Source organism: Macaca fascicularis, chromosome 10 (genome assembly GCF_037993035.2).
Source record: "Macaca fascicularis isolate 582-1 chromosome 10, T2T-MFA8v1.1".
NCBI lineage: Eukaryota > Metazoa > Chordata > Mammalia > Primates > Cercopithecidae > Macaca > Macaca fascicularis.
Genome location: NC_088384.1, coordinates 85192621 through 85213588, shown reverse-complemented (window position 1 = coordinate 85213588; position 20968 = coordinate 85192621). Strand labels below are relative to the sequence as shown.

General features: G+C 44.9%; 2 protein-coding genes across 3 annotated transcripts in view; one reads left to right on the top strand and one right to left on the bottom strand.

Annotated features, from left to right (window-relative positions):
• The window catches only part of PDYN (prodynorphin), a 123247-nt gene extending 114328 nt beyond the window's left edge, over window positions 1-8919 (bottom strand). For both annotated transcript variants that reach the window (XM_065522907.2, XM_065522909.2), the window contains exon 1: window positions 6715-8919. The gene's annotated coding sequence lies outside the window, so the exon portion shown is untranslated. The remainder of the gene's footprint in view (window positions 1-6714) is intronic.
• Window positions 7475-20968, top strand: part of STK35 (serine/threonine kinase 35) — a 73365-nt gene continuing 59871 nt past the window's right edge. Inside the window, exons 1-2 of the mRNA XM_005568528.5 lie at window positions 7475-7820; window positions 8413-9010. Coding sequence (XP_005568585.3) covers window positions 7530-7820; window positions 8413-9010 — 889 coding nt within the window. The 5' untranslated portion in view covers window positions 7475-7529. The remainder of the gene's footprint in view (window positions 7821-8412; window positions 9011-20968) is intronic.

Genomic DNA, 20968 nt, shown 5'->3' with positions numbered 1-20968 from the left:
GGAGTTTCACTCTTGTTGCCCAGGCTGGAGCGCAATGGTGTGATCTCGGCTTACCGCCACTTCTACCTTTTGGGTTCAAGCGATTCTCATGCCTCAGCCTCCTGAGTAGCTGAAATTACAGATGTGTGCCACCACGCCCGGCTAATTTTGTATTTTTAGTAGAGACGGGGTTTCTCCACGTTGGTCAGGCTGGTCTCAAACTCCTGACCTCAGGTGATCCGCCCGCCTCGGCCTCCCAAAGTGCTGGGATTGCAGATGTGAGCCACCGCGCCCAACCCCCATCCCTTGCTATCTTTTGCTTACTTTCTGGTCCCCCATGGGACTACTGTGATGCAGGACTGCATAACTGCACTGTTGTATTGTCTCTGTCAGCCCCTCAAAGGCAGACACTGAGTTTTCTCCTGCTCATCCCCAAACATCAGCTCCAAAACTGCACATAGAGGAGTAAGGGTTCAAAAAATGTTAGTTAAATGAATGACTTTTCTTACAATAAAAGTGTAGCCGTTGCTTTATTCAGCCAGTGTCAGTGATTCCTTGAGTGTAGAGAGCACAACCAATGATGTGACATTTCATGCAGCTCTCTGTGCTCAGCAGAGGAAGGGCTTTCTTCCGCATCCCTGTCCTGCTGGAAGGCCTGAAAACCTCACTGCTTGGTTAGGCATGGTGGCTCACGCCTGAAATCTCAGCCCTTTGGGAGGCCAAGGTGGATGGATCACTTGAGGTCAGGAGTTGAGGCCAGCCTGGTCAACATGATGAAACCCCATCTCTACTAAAAACACACACACACAAAATTAGCCAGGTGTGGTGGCAGGCATCAGTAATGCCAGCTACTCAGGAGGCTGAGGCAGGAGAATCGTTTGAATCCAGGAGGTGGAGGTTGCAGTGAGCCGAGATCACACCACTCCACTCCAGCCTGGGCGATAGAGAGAGTGAGACTCCATTTCAAAAACAAACAAAAAACCTCACTGCTGCTCTTCTCTTCTTCATGTCACTAAATATTGAGCTCAGGTGTTTGGCATTGTCTGAGGCTCCAGAGATATTGAGGCAGGCATGTTTGTCAACAAGAAAGATGTAGGAGAGGGCTCGCTGTAATGTTTACACTGCTTAGCTTGGGCAGGGGCTGAGTCCAATAAAGAGGTGTGGAGTGTCTAGGGCCTTAGTTTGAAACCCAGCTGTGCCAGCTTCACATTCAGTTTCTTCATCTGTAAAATGGGGCTAATGAAAGTCACTACCTTATGGAATTGTCATAATTCTTTGTTAATCCCCGTGCCTGGCAGATAAAAAACTTTAGTAAATGTTGGCTATTAGTCCTAACAGTAAAGTATAGTTTACTTCCATAATTTAAGCAAGACAAAAACAAAAACTAAAAATTTGGTCAAGCCATCAATGATTTATCAAGTAGTCTGGCCCCCTTAACAGCATATAAAAGGATTCACACTCCTTCTGGTCCTCCCAGAACTTCATATTCAATCTCTCTCAAAATTCAGGTAGAGGATGCAGCTGGAGGCCATTATCCTAAGCAAATTAACTCAGGAACAGAAAACCAAAAACCAAATACTTCATTTTCTCACTTATATGTAGGAGTAAACAATGGGTGCTCATGGACATAAAGACAGGAATAGACACTGTGTACTACTAGGGTGGGGAGGGAGGGGGCAAGGGTGGAAAAGCTACTGGTTACTATGCTCATTACCTGGATGATAGGCTCAGTTGTATCCCAAACCTCAGCATCACACAATATATGCATGTAACAAACCTGCACAGGTACCCCAAAATCTAAAAAAAAAAATCTGGAATTATAAAAAGTAAATAGGCTGGGTGCAGTGGCTCATGCCTGTAATCCCAGCACTCTGGGAGGCCAAGGTGGGAGGATGGCTGAGCCAGGAGTTCGAGACCAGCCTGGGCAACATGGTAAAACCGTAGTGGCATGCATCCACAGTCCCAGCTACTCAGGAGGCTGAGGTGGGAGGATCACTTGAGCCCAGGAGGTTGAGGTTGCAGTGTGCCATGATCATGCCACTGCACTCCAGCTTGGGCAACAGAGCAAGACTCTGTCTCAAATAGATGGATGAATAGATAAAATGCCTAAAAACAAAATAAAAACATGTATATGTATATTAGAAAACAAAACAAAACAAAATCAGGTAGGAAAACTAGCCAGGAGGAAAGACACTGCTGGCTGTGCTCAACCTACGAAGCCAGGGACACAGGAACAGGGCCAGGGCCGCACAGTGCAGCCTTCTGTCCTTAGAAACTGCTAAGTAAAGACATAAGTGTTCACGGCTACAGGGTTTTGATGTCTTTTTTCATGTTTTAATTCAACTTTATTATGGTATAACTTATACACAATAAAATTCCATCACCCAAAAAATTCCCCTGTGGCCCTCAGCAGTCAATTTCCACCTGAAAAACAACCACTGATGTAATTTCTGCCACGCTAGACTATTGTTGCTTGACTTTCTATTAATGGAATTACAGTATGTGCTTTTTTTCCCTCCAATATTTTTATAGCTTTATTGAGTTAAAGTTGTAAAACCGATTTACATAAATACACCTAATTTAACGGGTACAATTTGAAGTGTTTTAATATATTCCTACCTTGAAACTATTACTACAGTCTAGATAACCCATCACCCCAAAAAGTTTTATGTCCTTTTGTTTTCTATCCACCCTTCCTACCCTAACTACTGATCTGCTTTCTGTCACTACAAGTTAGTTTGCATTGTTAAGAATTGTATATAGAATCATCTAGCAGGTACTCTCTTGTGCCTGGCCTCTTTCACTCAGCATAATTATTTTGATTCATACATGCTGTTGAATCAATACTTTATTCCTCCCCCCACCAACACACCCTCAACATTTCATTGTATGGGAATAACACAATTTGTTTATCCATTCATTTATTGCTGAACATTGCAGCATTTTCCAGTTTGGAATTCTTATGGGAAAAACCACTGTGAATGCCCATACAAGTCACTTTATTAACTAAAGTTTTCATTTACCTTAGACCCATGGAATTGCTGGGCCACAGGGTAGAAATATATTTAACTTTATAAGAAACTGCCAAACTTTTTTTTTTTCCCAAGAGGTTGTATCATTTTAAAATCTTACCACATGGCTGGTTTCACAAGCTTGTATCCATCTCATGGCTTTTGTACTTGTTCTTTCTTCTTGGAATGACTTTTCATTAGGTTTCAGAGCTGGATTCTTGACATTCAGGTTTCAATTCAAATGCCAAATGCCAAAGAGGCTATTATGGACTGAATTGTGTCCCTCCTCACTCCAAATTCATGTTGAAATTATAATTCCCGCACCTTAGAATGTGACTATATTTGAAGATAAGGTCTTTAAAGAGGTAATTAAGATAAAATAAGGCTGTCAGAATGAAGGGCAAAAACCATACAATCATTTCAATTGATGATGAAAAAGCATTTGATAAAAGTCAACATCGTTTCATGATAAAAACCCTAAAAAAAAAAAAAGGGAATAGAAGGAAAATACCCCAACATAATAAAAGCCATATATGACAAACCCACAGCTAGTACCATACTGAATGGGGAAAAACTGAAAGCCTTTCCTTTAAGATCTGGAATACAACAATGATGTCCACTTTCACCACTGTTATTCAACACAGTACTAGAAGTACTAGCTAGAGCAATCAGGCAAGAGAAGGAAATAAAGGGCATCCAAATAGGAAAGGAAAAAGTCAAATTATCCTTGTTTGCATATTATATCTTATATTTGGAAAAACCTAAAGACCACCAAAAAACTGTTAGAACTGATAAACAAATTCAGTACAGTTGCAGGATACAAAATCAACAACAAAAATCAGTAGCATTTCTATATGCCAACAGTGAACAATCTGAAAAAGAAATTTAAAAAGTAATCCCATTTACGATAGCCATAAATAAGTTAAATACCTAGGAATTAAAGAAATGAAAGATCTCTATAATGAAAACTATAAAACACTGATGAAAGAAATTGAAGAGGACACACAAAAAATGGAAAGATATTTCATGTTCATGGATAGGAAGAATCAATATTGGTTAAAATGTCCATACTACCCAAAGCAATCTAAAGATTCAATGCAATCCCTATCAAAATACCAATGACATTCTTCACAGAAATAGAAAAAAACTATCCTAAAATTTAAATGGAACCATCAAAGACCCAGAATAGCCAAAACTACCCTAAGCAAAAATAACAAAACTGGAGGAGTCACATTACCTGACTTTAAATCGTCAAATTATACTACAGAACTACAGTAACCAAAACAGTATGGCACCAGAATAAAAGCAGGAACATAAACCATTGGAACAGAATAGAGAACCCAGAAACAAATCCACATACCTACAGTGAACTCTTTTTCAACAAAGGTACCAAGAACATACACTGAGGAAAAGGCAACCTCTTCAATAAATGGTGCTGTGAAAACTGGATCTCCATACGCAGAAGAATGACACTGGAACCCTATCTCTTGCCATATATAAAAATCAGCTCAAAATGGATTAAAGAATTAAATCTAAGACCTCAAACTGTGAAACTACTATAAGAAAACATTGGGGAAACTCCAAGACATCAGTCTGGGCAAGGAGTTCTTGAGTAATACTCTATAAGCATATGCAACCAAAGCAAAAATGGATAGGTGGGAGCACATCAAGTTGAAAAAGCTTCTGCTCAGCAATCAACAAAGAGACAACCCACAGAATGGAAGAAAATATTAGCAAACTATCTATCTGACAAGGAATTAATAACCAGAATACATCAAAAGCTCAAACAACTCTACAGGAAAAAAATCTAATTATCAAATTAAAAATGGGTAAAACGTTTGAACGGACATTTCTCAAAAGAAGACATACAAACGGCAAACAGAAATATGAAAAGGTGCTCAACATTGTTAATTATCAGAGAAATGCAAATCAAAACTATAATGAGGTATCAGCTCATCCCAGTTAAAATGGCTTATATCCAAAAGATATGCAATAACAAATGCTGGCAAGGATGTGAAGAACATATACTATTGGTGGGAATGTAAATTAGTACAACCACTATGGAGAACAGTTTGGAGGTTCCCCAAAAAACTAAAAATAGAGCTACCATATGATCCAGCCATCCCACTGTTGGGTATATACCCAAAAGAAAGGAAATTAGTATTTCGATTTTCCTGTGTTTGTTGCAGTTCTGTTCACAGTAGCCAAGATCTGGAAGCAACCTAAGCGTCCATCAACAGATGAATGGATAAAGAAAATGTGGAACTTACACACAATGGAGTACTATTCTGCCATTAAAAAGAATGAGATTCAGTCATTTGCAACAACATGGATGGAACTGGAGATCACTATGTTAAGTGAAATAAGCCAAGCACAGAAAGAAAAACACCTCACGTTCTTATTTGTGGGATCTAAAAAATCACAACAATTGAACTCATGGAGACAGAGAGTAGAATGACGGTTACCAGAGGCTAGGAAGGGTGGAGGGGGAATGAGGATGGGGGAGGGTAGGGATGGTTAATGGTCATGGTTAAAAAGACCTTCTGATCACCATTTTGCAACCGTAATAATTGTTTCAAGCAAGAATCACCATGAATTCTAAAACCAGTGGGTAAGAGTCTGAAGAACAGGATATTTAAATAGTCTCAAAATATCTTTCTACAGAATACTTAATACTTACAAAAGGAAAAATCGTAACTTTATGGTGGAGCGTACCTCCCCCTACACCACCTCAACCAAAGGATGGCAGTTAACACTGGGAATACGGGGACAAACACAATGTCATGTGCCTCCTGATGAAAGGCCCTGAGGAGGCAACTTTTTTCAGTAGCATTCCTGCCAAAAAATGCACACCCTCTCAGAATAGCACGGGATGGGTGGGTGGCGGTGGGGAGGAAAGAAAAATGGATACTCTGAATCTAATCATAAGAAAACATCAGATGAATAAAAATTTAGGGACATTCTACAATATACCTCACCAGTACTCTTCAAAAATGTCAAGGTCATGAAAGACAAAGCAAGGCTGGATAACTAACTGCCCTTCCAGATTGAAGGAAACTAAAGAGGCATGACAATTCAGTGCAACATGTGATACTGAATTGGATCCTGGGGAATAGCTATAAAGGACATTACTGGGGCAATTAGCAAAATTTAAATATGGATGGAGTGTATTAAACAATTGTATAATTGTTAAAATTCCTGATTTCTGACCACTGTACTGAGATTATGCAAGATAATGTCTTTTTTTAAGGAAACACACAAATATTTGGGATAAAGGAGCTTGATGTTGGAAACTCTAAAACGATGTAGTAAAAATTATATGTTTTATATATGTGTGTGTGTGTGTGTGTGAGAATATCTATATACCGTATACTGATTTCCTTTCTTTTGGGGTATATACCATATAGATATCCACACACAACATGTATTTGTGTATATACACACACATACGAGAGGATATGGAAATGCAGCAAAATATAACAATTTGTTATTCTAGTGGAAAAGCATATGATCTTTACGATTCTTGAAATTTACGTGTAAATTTGAAATTTAATCATGAAAACAGAAGCTTTCAGCGACCAAATACATTATCAGAAATGGCCTGTCCCCAGTGAGCACTCTTTAGCTCATTCTTTTTCTACATCGCACTTATCACTGGCAAAAATTATCCTGTGCATTTATTTAATAATATTTAACATTGTGTGCAAGGCTGTCAGTGCTTTACCTGTATAACCTCTGTGAATCTTCTTACAGGTCAGGAACAAATACACAAGAAGATTGATTAACTTGCCCAAGGCCACCCATGTGGTTTGTCTCCTGCAGTGGCACAGAACCTCAACCAAGGCAGAAACTGCATTGTCTATTAGACTTAGAATGTCTATTAGACTTAGACTTGCTCAGCGACTTAGAATGGTGCCTAGCACATTACGGGTGTTCAATAATTATCCGTAGATTCAGTTAATAAACACTGGGCACCCACTAGGCCTACATCGGAATACAAAGTACAGAACAAAATATTCAAAAATCTGTGCCTAAATGGAGCTTTGAGTACTAAAACTCAGTCCCACACCAATTAGCGTCCATCTAGGTATTTCATTTGGGTCTATCATTCCTGAGAATTAAGGCCCATTCTTAATAGATCCTCAGAGAAACGGATGCTCAGGGTGGGTCAATGATTTGCACAAGATAACTGTCTTGGTAGAAGGGAAGGTCGGGATTCCAACTCAGTCCCTGAGGTTCCCAGGCCCGACATATGAATCAAACGACCAAGACATCACCCAATCAGTATTTATTAGACGCCTACTGCGGACGATTGGTCTTCACGCAGGTCAGGCGAGAAGGGGTGGTGATGCGCGGGCCGCTGCGGAGACCCGGAGCCCGCCGCGGATCACGGGAATTTGGCGCCTATTTTTTGTTGGCTGGGTGTTCTCGCCGGTGATTGGGTCTCGGCAAGGCGTGCCGGTGCGCTCGGCTGCGGCTGCTCCGTCGACCTTGGCAGGACCGGGCGGTGCAGGACTCACTCGGCTGGCCTCCCGGGGGATGGGCCACCAGGAGTCTCCGCTGGCCCGGGCGCCGGCGGGAGGTGCAGCTTATATAAAGAGGTTATGTAAAGGGCTCAGCTGGCGCGAACACGTGGAAAGCCACGGGAGTCTAGGAGCCTGGGCCTCCCCAGCGTGCGCCGCAGCAGCAGAAGGATCCGCTGCACGCCGGGCTCCGGCCACCTCCCGCGCTGCTCGGTCCCGGAGGCAGCCCAGGCCCGGAGCGGACCATCCCCAGGCAGGGGCTCCAGGGAGGAAACGGGCCGCCCGGAAGTGGAGGTGCGCGGGCCAGGTAAGGGCGCCGTTCGAGGACTTAAGGCCAGCGCCGAGGCTGGAGTTACTGCCACTGCCTCCGCGCTTGGGAAGGGAAATCGGGTCCTCGGCCGGTCACGCTCCGAGAAGCCGAACTTTTGAGCCAATCCCTTCTACCCGCCGCCCTCGGGGACTTGGGTCGGTCCGCTGGGCTCCGCTAGGGCTTAATTCAATGGACTGTTTACACGCGGGCGAACACAAGGCGGGGCGCGGGGAGGGGCGTCACGGAGGGGGCCAGGCAAAGAAAAAGATTTCCGCCGGCCAAATCGCGTCCTAAGGCGGCTTTCAGAAGGCGTGAAGCTTGCTGGCTCTTCTTTTTCCTATCGCTACATGACAAGCTAACAGAGAGAGCGGAGAGTTTTTGCTTTTCTTTCCGGTTCCCCCTCTGATCCGCTGCCCAGTGGTTCCGTCTTTCCCGCTTTCCCCTCCCCTCCCCCGTTCAATCAGCGGTGGTGGCTTCCGTCTTAAAGGGGCCGCGGCGGCCGGGGGAGGAGGAGGTGGGACGCCCCGCGGCCTACACTCCTGGCCTCCCCGCCTCGGCCTGGTCGTTTAACCGATTCTTTCGCCCGCAGGTCACAATCCAAGGTCCCGCTCCTCCGCGTCCCAGGGCCGGACGGAGGGATGAGGCAGGGGGGGCCCGGGCAGCGCCGTTGCTGCTCCCCCCGCCGCCCGCAGCCATGGAAACGGGGAAGGACGGCGCCCGCAGAGGTACACAAAGCCCGGAGCGGAAAAGGCGAAGCCCAGTGCCGCGGGCGCCCAGCACGAAGCTGAGGCCGGCGGCGGCGGCCCAGGCCATGGATCCGGTGGCGGCCGAGGCCCCGGGCGAGGCCTACCTGGCGCGGCGACGGCCGGAGGGCGGTGGCGGGTCCGCGCGGCCGCGCTACAGCCTGTTGGCGGAGATCGGGCGCGGCAGCTACGGCGTGGTTTATGAGGCAGTGGCCGGGCGCAGCGGGGCCCGGGTGGCGGTCAAGAAGATCCGCTGCGACGCCCCTGAGAACGTGGAGCTGGCGCTGGCTGAATTCTGGGCCCTCACCAGCCTCAAGCGGCGCCACCAGAACGTCGTGCAGTTTGAGGAGTGCGTCCTGCAGCGCAACGGGCTAGCCCAGCGCATGAGTCACGGCAACAAGAGCTCGCAGCTTTACCTGCGCCTGGTGGAGACCTCACTGAAAGGTAGGAGCACCGCGGGCCTTTCCACCCACGCAGGGCCTGGACCCCCTGCTCTCCGGACGGCTTGACCCACACTGTTCCCGGCTCTTCTAGGCCTCAGACCTGGTCCCTGTCACTCTGTGCCCAGACACACCCTCCTTTCCTGGTTCCAGGCTTTCGGCCCTCTCTCTTCTGCGGTCCCAGGATCAGCCCCGGAGCCTAAAGTTGGCTGGTATTTCCATAACAAGAGCTCGTTTAAGTGCTAACCATTAACTTAATAACTGCTCAACATTTGTGAGCTATGGTTATTAAACGTCTTCTATTTAAGATCCGTCGAGGAGTGGAGGAGGGGTTGGGTTCAGTTAGTAGCAAAGCTGCAGAGTCCCCTCACCCCCTAGGACCTCTGTTTCCCTCCCAAAACAAACAAAAAGAAAAAACTTCACTGGACCCACCCACACCCTCTCCCAGTCTTGCTTTCCCAAGTTTCCCGACACCCTCCAGCTCCAACCCCCAAACTCTTGTGGCTTCCTCGTCTGCCTTTTTTTCTGAGGCCCCCAGCCCTTCATCCCAGGCAGCCAAGCAAACTGACGGTTTTCTGGCTTGGTCCTCTGAGGCATGCAGGCTGACAGCCCTCACAGGTGGCCTTGAGAGCTGTCACATAACAAAGCATCCAACATCTTTTTCCTCCGTTTTACGTTCTTAATCTTTTTAACCTCAGAGGCTGGCTGGCAGATGGTTTTACTTAAAAGGAAAATGGGGTTCATTGAGGCAAGAGGTCTTGCAGTCCTGGAAGAACTAATTATCTTAGTTTCCGGGTTTTAACTGCAGTTAGGGAATGTGTTCATCCTAACTACCCAGTACCTACAAGCCTTTCATACCACCAGTAGCTAAGTGTCTGCTCGGAGAGGAGGAGAGGGGCAGTAGAAAGTTTGAGGAGACTTTCTGAGGCAGGAGGATCCAGGGGAAGAAAGTTTACTAATCCGAGTCCCAGCTGTGGTATTAGTGCTGAAGTAATTTTTAGGTAATAACTTCAAAAGTAGGTTCTATCCTCTTTCTATAAATAGAGAAACTAAGACTTAGAAGTGAACAAATAACTTGATCAGGGTTAATCCACTTGAAAGAGAAGTTAGACTGGACTCCTTGTTTCCTTGTATTTCTCAGAGTTTAAGTGACGGGAGCCCAGATCTGTCTTGATTCAAGGCCTGGATCCTTTCAAAGGCGTAATGCTGTTCTCCATACCCTGAGGATGAACTTTTAATAATGGGTAGGATTTGGGGTGAGTTTGGAGAAGGTGGTTTCCTAAAACCTTGTTTGGAGCTTTTGCACAGCTTACAGATTGAGAGAGTAGGTAAGAACTTCAAGCTGAGATTGAAGGTTCGAGACTGGCATCAATGAACTGAGGACACAGGAATAAACATTTGGCAAAGTGAAGTGCCACATCCCAAGGCGGTCTTGTAGTAGGAAGTCTCTTTCCTAAGAGAACGCTTTGTCCCATTACAAGTCAATTGTTTGACAGTGGAGTTGGAAACGTGAATAAGTATCACCTGGAGTCCTTCAAATAGATGTGTAACTTTATAAAGTCCGTCCCTGCCCCATCCATTCTGAGAAGCCCACCCTCTCCCCAGGGTGAGTGTTTTTGTTTTGAAAAGACTTCCAGCAGGGCACGATGGCTCACGACTGTCATCCCAGCACTTTGGGAGGCTGAGGCGGGAGGATGGCTTGAGCCCAGGAGTTTGAGAACAGCTTGGGCACCAAAATGAGACCCTGGTCTCCACAAAAAATAGAAAAAAAATAGCCGGACGTGATGGCACAGTCTTATAGCCCCAGCTGCTCGAGAGGCAGAGGCAGGAGGATCGCTTGAGCCTGCGAGGTTGAGGCTACAGTGAGCTATGATCCTGCACTGTAACCTGGGCGACAGAGCAAGACCCTGTCTCAAAAAAAAAAAAAAAGGCCGGGCGCGGTGGCTCACGGCCTGTAATCCCAGCACTTTGGGAGGCCGAGACGGGCGGATCAGGAGATGGAGACCATCCTGGCTAACACGGTGAAACCCCGTCTCTACTAAAAATACAAAAAATTAGCCAGGCGTGGTAGTGGGCACCTGTAGTCCCAGCTACTCGGGAGGCTGAGGCAGGAGAACGGCATGAACGCGGGAGGCAGAGCTTGCAGTGAGCCGATATCGCGCCACTGCACTCCAGCCTGGGCGACAGAGCGAGACTCTGTCTCAAAAAAAAAAAAAAAAAAAGGCTCCCTAGGATATTCTTTTATCTTACCCATATTCTAGGAGTGCATCACTTATTTTGAAGTCCTTCTATTCTCAGACTTTTCCCAGTCTTCTCCTCTACTGCCAATGAATGGTCTGGACTTCCTACTACAAGATTGCCTTGGGATGTTGGACTTCACTTTGCCAAATGTTTATTCCTGTGTCTTCGGTTCATTGATGCCAGTCTCGAACCTTCAACCTCAGCTTGAAGCTCTTGCCTACTCTGTCAACATATAAATACTATGTAGACTTTCCTCACCCAAAGAATTTGTCAAAATTCCAAAGTGACCCATGGCAGCATAGCATAGTGGTTAGTACCATGGATTTGGGGTTAGACCTCCTGGCTCATCCCAGGACTGACTACACAAAACATGGAGCAAATTGTTTGAACCCTGTGAGGAGCATTCCTTTATTGTAAGATAGTGAGTATGTACCTATGACATTAGGTACATAGGGTCACTGTGCAAACTGTTAATGTCAGCAAGTGCTTCACATAGGGAGGAATTCACTGCCTCATATAAGTTCACACCATGTTCTGTACTCTTCTACCCTCACCCACTTCAAGATTCACATTGTTCTTGCTCAAGTTTCCCAAACTTGTTTCACCATAGAACACACCTTATTTTCTGTGTTGTCAGGCACACCAAGTTGACAGAAACACTGGTGTTTTCCTCCTCCCTTTGCGAACTAAAACTGAGACCTAGAAGAATGAAATCTTTTGCTTTAGGCCACATACTAGATTGGATCCGTCCCTTTCAGTTGATTATTGTATTGAAAATATTTGAACCTCTGCGGTGTTCAGGGCTCAGAGACAGAGCAGTGAAGAAAATGTGTGTTGTTTCTGCTTATGAAAATGACATTCAAGCGTACTTGCAATGTGTTGATTTTTCAAGTAGTAAATAGGTAATCATTTTTGTTTCTTAAAATAGAGGACAGAGACCAAAATTACTGGAAGTTAAACTTTCTTTATTCTGGATTCCAAAATTTAGGGGTCTTAATCTGTCCTGGGACCCTGGGTTTACACATGCAAATACCACCCAGTAATGTTAGAGCTGGAAGGAGTCCTAGAGATAACCTGGTTCAGCTCTCTCATTAAATAGAAAAGTCCTTTGCAGTCACCCTTGACCCTGGCTCCTAAAACTCAGAATGATTTTGAAACAGGCCAAAAAGTGTGAATTTGTCTTGAAGTCTCAACTAAACCTAATGCCGAGTCCCTGCTGTGGTATTAGAAGGGAAAGAAAAAAAAGCAAAGCAAAACACACCACCCCTTGCCCCAAAGGAACTTACATTTGAAAAGTTTGAGAGCTGGAGGAAGACTTAAATGCTATCAAGATCACTGGAGGAAATGACCAGTCAACTCATGAGCCTAGGGCTTTGTACAAGAATTAAGAGGAAAGAGAATCAGGAGTTAGGGAGAAGGTGGGCTTGAAAGTAGGGTGCCTAGGACTGTGGATAGGTGAAGAGACAAAGTGAGTCCGTTTCACTATTTGGCTAATAAAATAATCCAGTATGAAAAAGAGAAATGTCCTGAAATGCTGTTCTTGGTCTTACCCCATGTTGTTTGAGAGACTTAAATGCATTGTCTCCTTCCATTCTGTACACAGACCAAACATGTCCTGCCCAGAAGCGTTAAGACAGCAGAAGCTTTGGAGGACTAGAAAGAGGTCGTAAATGTGTGACCTGGCTGCCTGTTTCACAAGGAAGGAAACTGAAGCCCAGAAAAGGGACAAAACTTTATCCTCAATGAGTTAGTGATAGCACTCAAAGCAGCCTCCCAGGCTTTTTAAAAGCACATTTACAATCCTGTAAATTATTTGGTTGAAGGGTTGGTGCCCATGTTTTTAACTTTGAAATACTTCTCACATAAAGAGAGGAGTGAAGGCATCAACAGTTTGCTTTTATCCCCTTGTTTTCCATTGCTAGAATGCCTGTCCTGAATGTGCCTAAAACAAAGTTCAAGATTACTGCCACTTAGACAGCAGGCAAGCCTGAGTCATTGTCAGTCAGAAATTCTGTTGCTTTGTCTAAGGCACACACTGATTCTTCCGACAAATAGCAAGTGAGGACACACACACACACACACAAATCCAGGACAAACTCTCAAGACTCATACAACAGAATAGTTAGAAGTTTGGTAGAGCCGGGAGCCTAGCTTATACTCAACTTGATAAGACGCTAATTGTTCTTTACCAATTGTTTGATGTTAATGCCTTTAGGTGGCTGGGAACCCAGGCCTTGGAAAGTAACGTTGCCTGCACACCCAGTGGCTTTGAGCTAGGCTACTATAAGAAGCTCTGCAGAGTTCTTCTCCATGAGGCATGTAGAGGACTCACGCCCACATGAACATAATGCAGGGTCACAAGTGGTAGCATCCTAGAAAACAGTACAGTTGTCTGGCAGTTTAGTTAGGGGCATTGGGGGAAGCAGGGGAAGGAAGTAACTGGGGGAGGAACTGTAATAGTATAGGAGAGACCAGGGTCTTAGCAGTAGATAGGTTTTCAGCCCGCAAACTTCCCCAACTTGTCGAGCGCCTAGGGAACCTTCGGAGCAGAGCAAGGCCATTCCCTCCCCAGCCCTTAGAAAGCAACTCTGAAACCTCTTCTGTGACTTGGGTCTTGGAGTTTAGAGAGCCTCCAGGTCAAGAGGCAGAGAGCTGGCTGGCATTGGGGAAATGTAAGTTAACGCAATACAATAGAATGCTAGACTCAGTCAGAAGGTTTTAGTCCCAATTTCACCCTGTAAATAAGAGTTGAAACTTGCAGGTTGCTATGTATCAGGTGAAGTCAATACCGTGATTATCTTCATTTTACAGGTGAGGCAAGTGAGGTACCAAGGTTAATGAAATTGCCCAATGTAAAACAGCTAAGCAAGTAACCAAGTCAGGATTCAAGCCCAGACATTCAAACTTGAGAATGCTTTCTTAACCGCTGTGGGGTATTGCTGGGACAGGTAGCTTAAGTTCTAGGTTCTTCTGTTTTTCTTGGTTGTAAAATGGACATAATCATATTTTACTCAGAAACTAATGGCTCAGGCCGGGTGCGGTGGCTCACGCCTATGATCCCAACACTTTGGGAGGCCAAGATGGGCGGATCACCTTAGGTCAGGAGGTCGAGACCAGCCTGGCCAAAGTGGTGAAACCCTCTCTCTACTAAAAATACAAAAAATTAGCCGGGCGTGGTGGCGGGCCCCTGTAGTCCCAGCTACTCGGGAGGCTGAAGCAGGAGAATCCCTCGAACCCAGGAGGCAGAGGTTGCAGTGAGCTGAGTTCGCATCAGTGCACTCCAGCCTGGGCGACAGAAAAAAAAAAAAAAAGAAACTAATGGCTCCTCTTTGTTTTTAGTTGTATATTGATCAGTGCTTGTGGCACTGCTGATTTCTGTTGGTTCATTCTATGTGTCTCAGCTGCCAGGGACCCCACCTGCTCTCTGCTTTACTCTTGAATGACTTGGGGCAACCACACAGACTTCTTGCTCGTGACCGACTGCTTTTTATGTGCATTGGATTTTAGGTACCAGCCTCAGGAGATAGAAGCAGCCCTTCCTTAATTAACAGCTTTGGTTAATTGGGGTTGCATTGGGTAAGGTCTTTCATAGTGTAAACTCTCGAGGAGTGCTTCCTAAGTAGAACTTGAAGTAGTCTGTTCATTTTCACCTCAAATATGGCCTTTGCTGATATCTTTAGGGCTAGGAACCCTCCTTAGTGACTTCTAAATTCTGGATCCTGACCTAGTTGTCTTTAACTTGTGTATTCTGCATACCCTACTACTAGTTTCTATGTTCTTTCTCTTTTTACACCTCTCCAGCTCATGACTTTTATCTTGATTTATTTCACCCTCTTATCGACCACCTAGGTATGCGTGTGGTATACCATGGGGAACCCAGAGACTTGATTTCATTCCACCATGAGTGCCCAGTCTAACAGAAGAGATGGTTACAGTACAGCAGATGTTACTTCACTGCAGCCTGTAAGAGGTGCTCTGGGGGAATCAGCTGCCAGGGATGTGGACTAAATCTGGGGAAAGGAAGGATGGGTTGTAAAAGGGTAAATCAGAAACAACCCTGGCAAGAGCTGAGGCTTAGGTGTGTGGAAAGGCCCATGCATATGGAGAGAGATACTTGAGCCCGGACTGCCCTGGATTAGGGGTGCCCCAACTCTCTGCCTGGCTGGTGGATTCTACATTTTAACAAACCCCTGTGATGTTCCAAGTAGTAATAGCTAGCATTTCATAGTATTTTCGTATTCCTTTTCTCATTTGATTATTGCCACTGTAAAGTTGTTTTTATAACTTGTTCTTACAGACAAGAAAATCAATATCCATCAAGGTCAAGTTGCTTGTCCAGCACAACACTAGAGAAAGGTCAGGGCCTAGGTTTACATCCAGATGCTCTTTCCAGTGTCCATGTTCTTGACAGGCTGCCTTATAACTATTGGACAGCTGCCAGTGGTGTCCAGAGACATTAGCATAATTCACACCCAGTAGCAGTCTGCTCTGGTGTCCAGGCACCATTCAGCGTGCTTTGTATGTCACAGTTAAGCCTTAGAGCAGTCCAGTGATGTAGGTGTTTCTTCTCAATTTATAAAAAACTAAACAGATTCTTAGTGTCCTAAGAAGTTTGCCCAGGATCATATAGCTATGTAATTGGGGGGTCGGGGGGCAAGTAGTAGAGGGAATGTTGACCCCAGGCTTGGCTGGTTTTACAGCCCCTGTCCAGCCGGTGGGTTTACTCTTGTCCTCTTCTGGACACTGTTTTGCCCTGGCAGCCAGCATAACAAGTCTATTAATCTTAGGAAGTACTTTGGACACACCCTGTGGTGTTGCTATGGTACCCAGCCTCTTTATAATGACATAACAGCCCAAAATCATTGAGAATGGGACCAATTCTTGGTCCACATGCTCATATTTCTTTGGGAAGACATGCCAGGATGGGTCTGTGTCTTTAGCTTCTCAGGACAGATCTTCACCTGAGCCAGCTCTTTAACTCCTAATTAAACAGGGATGGCTATGGTCATAATTTATTCAAACTTCATTTTTCGGGGTTCCCTCTAATCCTTTTTCTTAGACATAACTTTATAATTTTAATATTCTGCCTTTTTCCCCCCTTCACATTAAAACTTGCTTATTACATGCTATGTGACTTTCTCTTTTGACTTTTTAAGTAAACTTTTCTTGAAGTATAATGATACTTTAAAACTTTCAGCCAATTGGTATTACCATAGTTAACTGTTACTCATTCTCATTCTTGGACAGTTGTTTTCCAATCCTCCACTTTGACTTACTCTGTATGGCATACCAGTTCTGAGTGTTTCTAGTGTTTGGTGTGTGGTTTTTTTGTTGGGTGGGAAGGCTTGTTTGTGTCTTTTTGACACTTTTGGAATACATTCCTCAAGTGGGATTTTTCTTTCAAATGGATTGAGCATTTTTAAGGCTTCCTATATGTACTGCTGAATTGCTGTCATCCTAGTGTGCGTAAGTCAAAGTCCTGATTAGTCCTCTGCTGAAAGACAAATCTGCATGTTGTATGGTTGGACCATCACGAGGGACTGGATGAACATTAAACTCTTGGGGACATGCGTCAGAGTCCACTGTGGGAACTAACACATCCAGGTGTGCGATTTTGCTGCTGGCACTGAGGCAGTTGCAGTGCTTCTGCTGAGAATCTAGGCTATGAAACTCAAGGTCCTGCCCTCAACGAGGCAAGTTACTTAATCTGCTCCTGAGTTTCCTCACCTATGAGAGGAAATGTAATTACTATCTGAATAGATACTCTGAATTCTTCCTTTCTGTCTTACGTGACAAGTTATTAAATTTTATTTATCCTAAACTTCTAAGACCTTTCACGTCCTCTTCACACCTCCTCCCTTGCCAGCCCTCACTTTACCGGGTTTCAGAGCCTCTTGGTAAGTCAGTCAGCCACTAGTCTGTCTCCCATCGCCAACCCCTCATGCCTCCTTAAGAAACTTGTTTCATTGTCGAATATATGCTTTTTCACAATTGAACGTCTCTGAAATCAGAGGTTGACTTAGTCAATGGTGTGTCCATAGCGTTGTCAGTAGCCTATATGGCTTACTTAAATGGTATGTCTTGAAATTGGTGACTTGTAGATTCTGTAAGCAACATATCTCTAAAATACGTCAGTGGCCAGGCGTGGTGGCTCATGCCTATAATCCCAGTACTTAAGGAGGCTGAGGTGGAAGGACTGCCTGAGCCCAGGAGTTGAAGACCAGCCTGGGAAACATAAGAAGACCCTGTCTCTACAAAAAATAGAAAAATATAGCCAGGCATGGTGGCGCATGCCTGTAGTCCCTGCTACTCAAGAGGCTGAGGTGGGAGGCCCCCTTGAGCCCAGAATATAGAGGCAGCAGTGAGCTGTGATTGGCTGCACTCCGGCCTGGGCAACAGAGCTAGACCGTTTCAAAATAAGTAAATAAATAAAATATATTAAGAACTTTCAGTCACTTCCCATTTCTTGGAGTCTAAATCCGCCTTAGAAGCGCTCCAGGCTCGTTGCGGCACATTCACTGGAACTCTTCTGTGATTACCCAGACTGCTTGTGTCCCTGGAGCACACCCTCGTGCTCCTGTGCCCACTCCCCTCATCCTGGGAGACACAGCTGCAGGGACTCTCGCAGTTATTCTCAGCTTGCCTTCCTCTCATCCCAGCTTCTCTCCCGACTCCTGGCAGATCTGGGCCCGCTTCCTAGTTCTTACAGCTGTAGTCATTCTGCTTCTAATGACCAGAAGCCTATGTAAGGGCAGGGGTGCCCCTCATCTCACCGCAGCGCTGTGTCTCAAGAGCAGTGTGTGCTCAGAAATTGTTTAAGTGGCGTTGACTAAAACCTGGAAATCTAACTTCTGGAGGAGCCTTAAGGATAGGCTTGTAAAATCCAGAGCATTTTGTATTTCTTTCCAGGAAGTGCCTGTCTTTCCAAAGCTCCTACTGGCTTGTCCTTATGCTAAGCCTGCTGGCCTCACGTTTTTCAGCGAAGCAAGCCATGTTTTATTGGGAGCTTCAGCACTACTGATCAATTTCCATGACAAATGCGATGCGAGACACCTGCTTGGTTTTTTTCTTGGGTTTAAGCATCTTCTCTCCCTGTGAACTGGCATAGGATATGTTTTGAAATACCTAATTTATATTATGGTCGCCTGACTGTCAGACTTGAGGGAAAGGTAGGAAAACTGTCCCCAAAGGCAGGCCTGGCTCTCGGAAGTACACTTTTTAGCCCTCTGTGAGCTGGGAGGCAGCATGGTCTGGGGGGAGAACTTGCTGTGGGGGCTGTCTCCTATCCTCCCCCAGTTACTCATGGCAGGGCCCTTGGGCAGACTCTGAAGCCTTTCTCAGCCTTAGTTGCCCCACCTGTAAAACGGAGCCTGGTAAGATGAGACAGCTCTCATAATAAACTTTTAAAATAGTACCTGGAACCCAGTAGGCTTTCACAGGCTAATTTACCTCAAATCCTTACTATGGCCAAATAACCTGCCTGTTTTCTCCCTCTCAGGGAAGTAAGCTAAATTTGTAGCTCTTACTCATCTTATACAACTGTCAGATTATACCAGACAAGGGAATTATAAAACTTAAGTAAATTTTGTTTGTTCCTCTCAGCTCAAAAAACTGAATTTCATGTGGAGATTTTAGTGGTTGCTGCATATGTCTATTGCAATTATATATCCTGAAACTGGGGAAATACCCACAGTTGTGGTTGGGGTCGGGGGCCCACTGTGAGTTGGGCCTGAGCTAAAACTCCATGGATCACCTGCCCTCCATCAGTCCTGTTCTGACTGGTGGACCGCAGTGACACTTTGGTTCTTTGGGAATTGGTGTCTTTTTGGAACTAGTGTTCAGTAATCCACTAAGTTTCGTTACTTTCCCTTCCTCAATGCACAGGCACCTTGGAAATGACTGTAGGTCTCCCTGGGGAGGCCGGAAGACTGAGTAAGAAATCTAGTCCCCCGACCTCAAAACATCTACAGAATGTGCCAGCATTTCTCAGGGTTAAGTAGAAGAGTTAAGCCATAGATTGCTAACCAGGATATCTGGTATAATTTAACAAAAACTAAAATAAAAATATGAAACTAGGGCCTTGGCCGGTCAGAAGAGGGAAGTTACTGGGAAATCAGGTGAGCGTAAGATAGATTGGCATTGCAGCTAGCCTTAAGGTGCACATTTCAATTGTACCTGCAGAGATTGTGGGGGCAGCAGGCCTAGGGAGAGGGATCACTTCAAATAGGAGTAGCCTGGTCTACCTAGAACATGGGTTTCAGCTGTTACAGCCTAAGAAGTGTGATGTCTTAGATGGAATAATCCACTTTTATTCGATGATCTAAATTTCATCTTTTGCCTAACATGTAAAAACTTACTTGTATGGCCTACAGCACTGGGATTATTGAAATCGGTGACTTCCAAGGATTTGGTTGGGGTTGGGTGGAAATGATGATGTTGGTGATGGTCAGTGGTTCATTTCCCCAAGTTCATATCTGACTTAATTCATAGTACTCATGTGGTATACTTTCATTATCTCATTTGATGGATGTGAAGACTGAAGTACCAAAAAGACTGAGGCTCGGAGAGGTTCAGGGACTTGCCCAGGGTTCTAGCCATCTTTTCATCACACCTCAGTCTCACTGTATTTTCCTTGCTTCTCATGAAGTAAGTCCACGGGCCCTTCCTGCGCAAAGAGGTACTTTTGAGGCTGGGTGCTGTTGAGAAGCTGGGACTATTGAGGCCGCTGCACCCAGCCTCAAAAGTACTTCTTATGGAACTACGTTGGGAAGCCAAGGCGGGAGGACCACTTGAGCACAGGAGTTGGAGGCTACTGTGAGCTATGGTCGCACCTCTGCTCTCCAGCCTGGGCGACAGAGTGAGACCTTGACTCGTAAAAATAATAACACTTTTGTATCTGGGATAAAGAGCTGCGCTTCCAGTTTTCCATTCTGTCATACCCACTGTTGCTGAGTGTGATTCTGAGAATACTTCTTCCTGTCCAGAATTTTCCTCTCAACAAACAGCCCCTCCTGTAGCATCTCCTGAGTCTAGCTCCTTCCTCAGAACAGCTCCTCAGTCCGAGGGTCCAATCTCCCCCAACCACTCACAAACTTTGGGGTCTTTTTTTTTTTTTTTACCGTTTTTTCTTTCCCTGGATTCTCATAACCTGGACTTAGATTATAGTCTGTTTTGCAGACTTGTTTTCTTTTTCCTTAGGTTGCCATAGTTACTAACTTTGTATATAAAATAATCATCATTCCTCTTTATTCTCCCACCAGAAGTTTCAGTGTTTTCTGATGTGACCTTTGCAAAGGGAACTGGATGGCTTTTTAATCTTTTCCTTTCTGGTTCTACCTCTAGTACACATTTCTTGCTCTCCTTTTTGTGGGTCGTTAGCATCTAGCTTGACTTGCGCTTCAGATTGATGCTTCATTGTGCAGTATTTTTACATAGAGGGCCTCTGCCCATGACCTAGATAGAGGATTATGAGAGGGGGAATAACTGATTTGAAAAGAACAAAAAACATCTGCCCTAAACTGGTTCTACCTGTGTTACTTTGATTGTGAGTAATATAAGCAAATAAATTATATAATTACAAGGGAAGTGAGGTCTATCCGATTGTGATAAAAAACCTAAAGCTTTTGCTTTTTTTTTTTTTTTTTTTTTTTTTTTTTGAGACAGAGTCTCACTCTGTCGCCCAGGATGGAGTACAGTGGCCAGATCTCAGCTCACTGCAAGC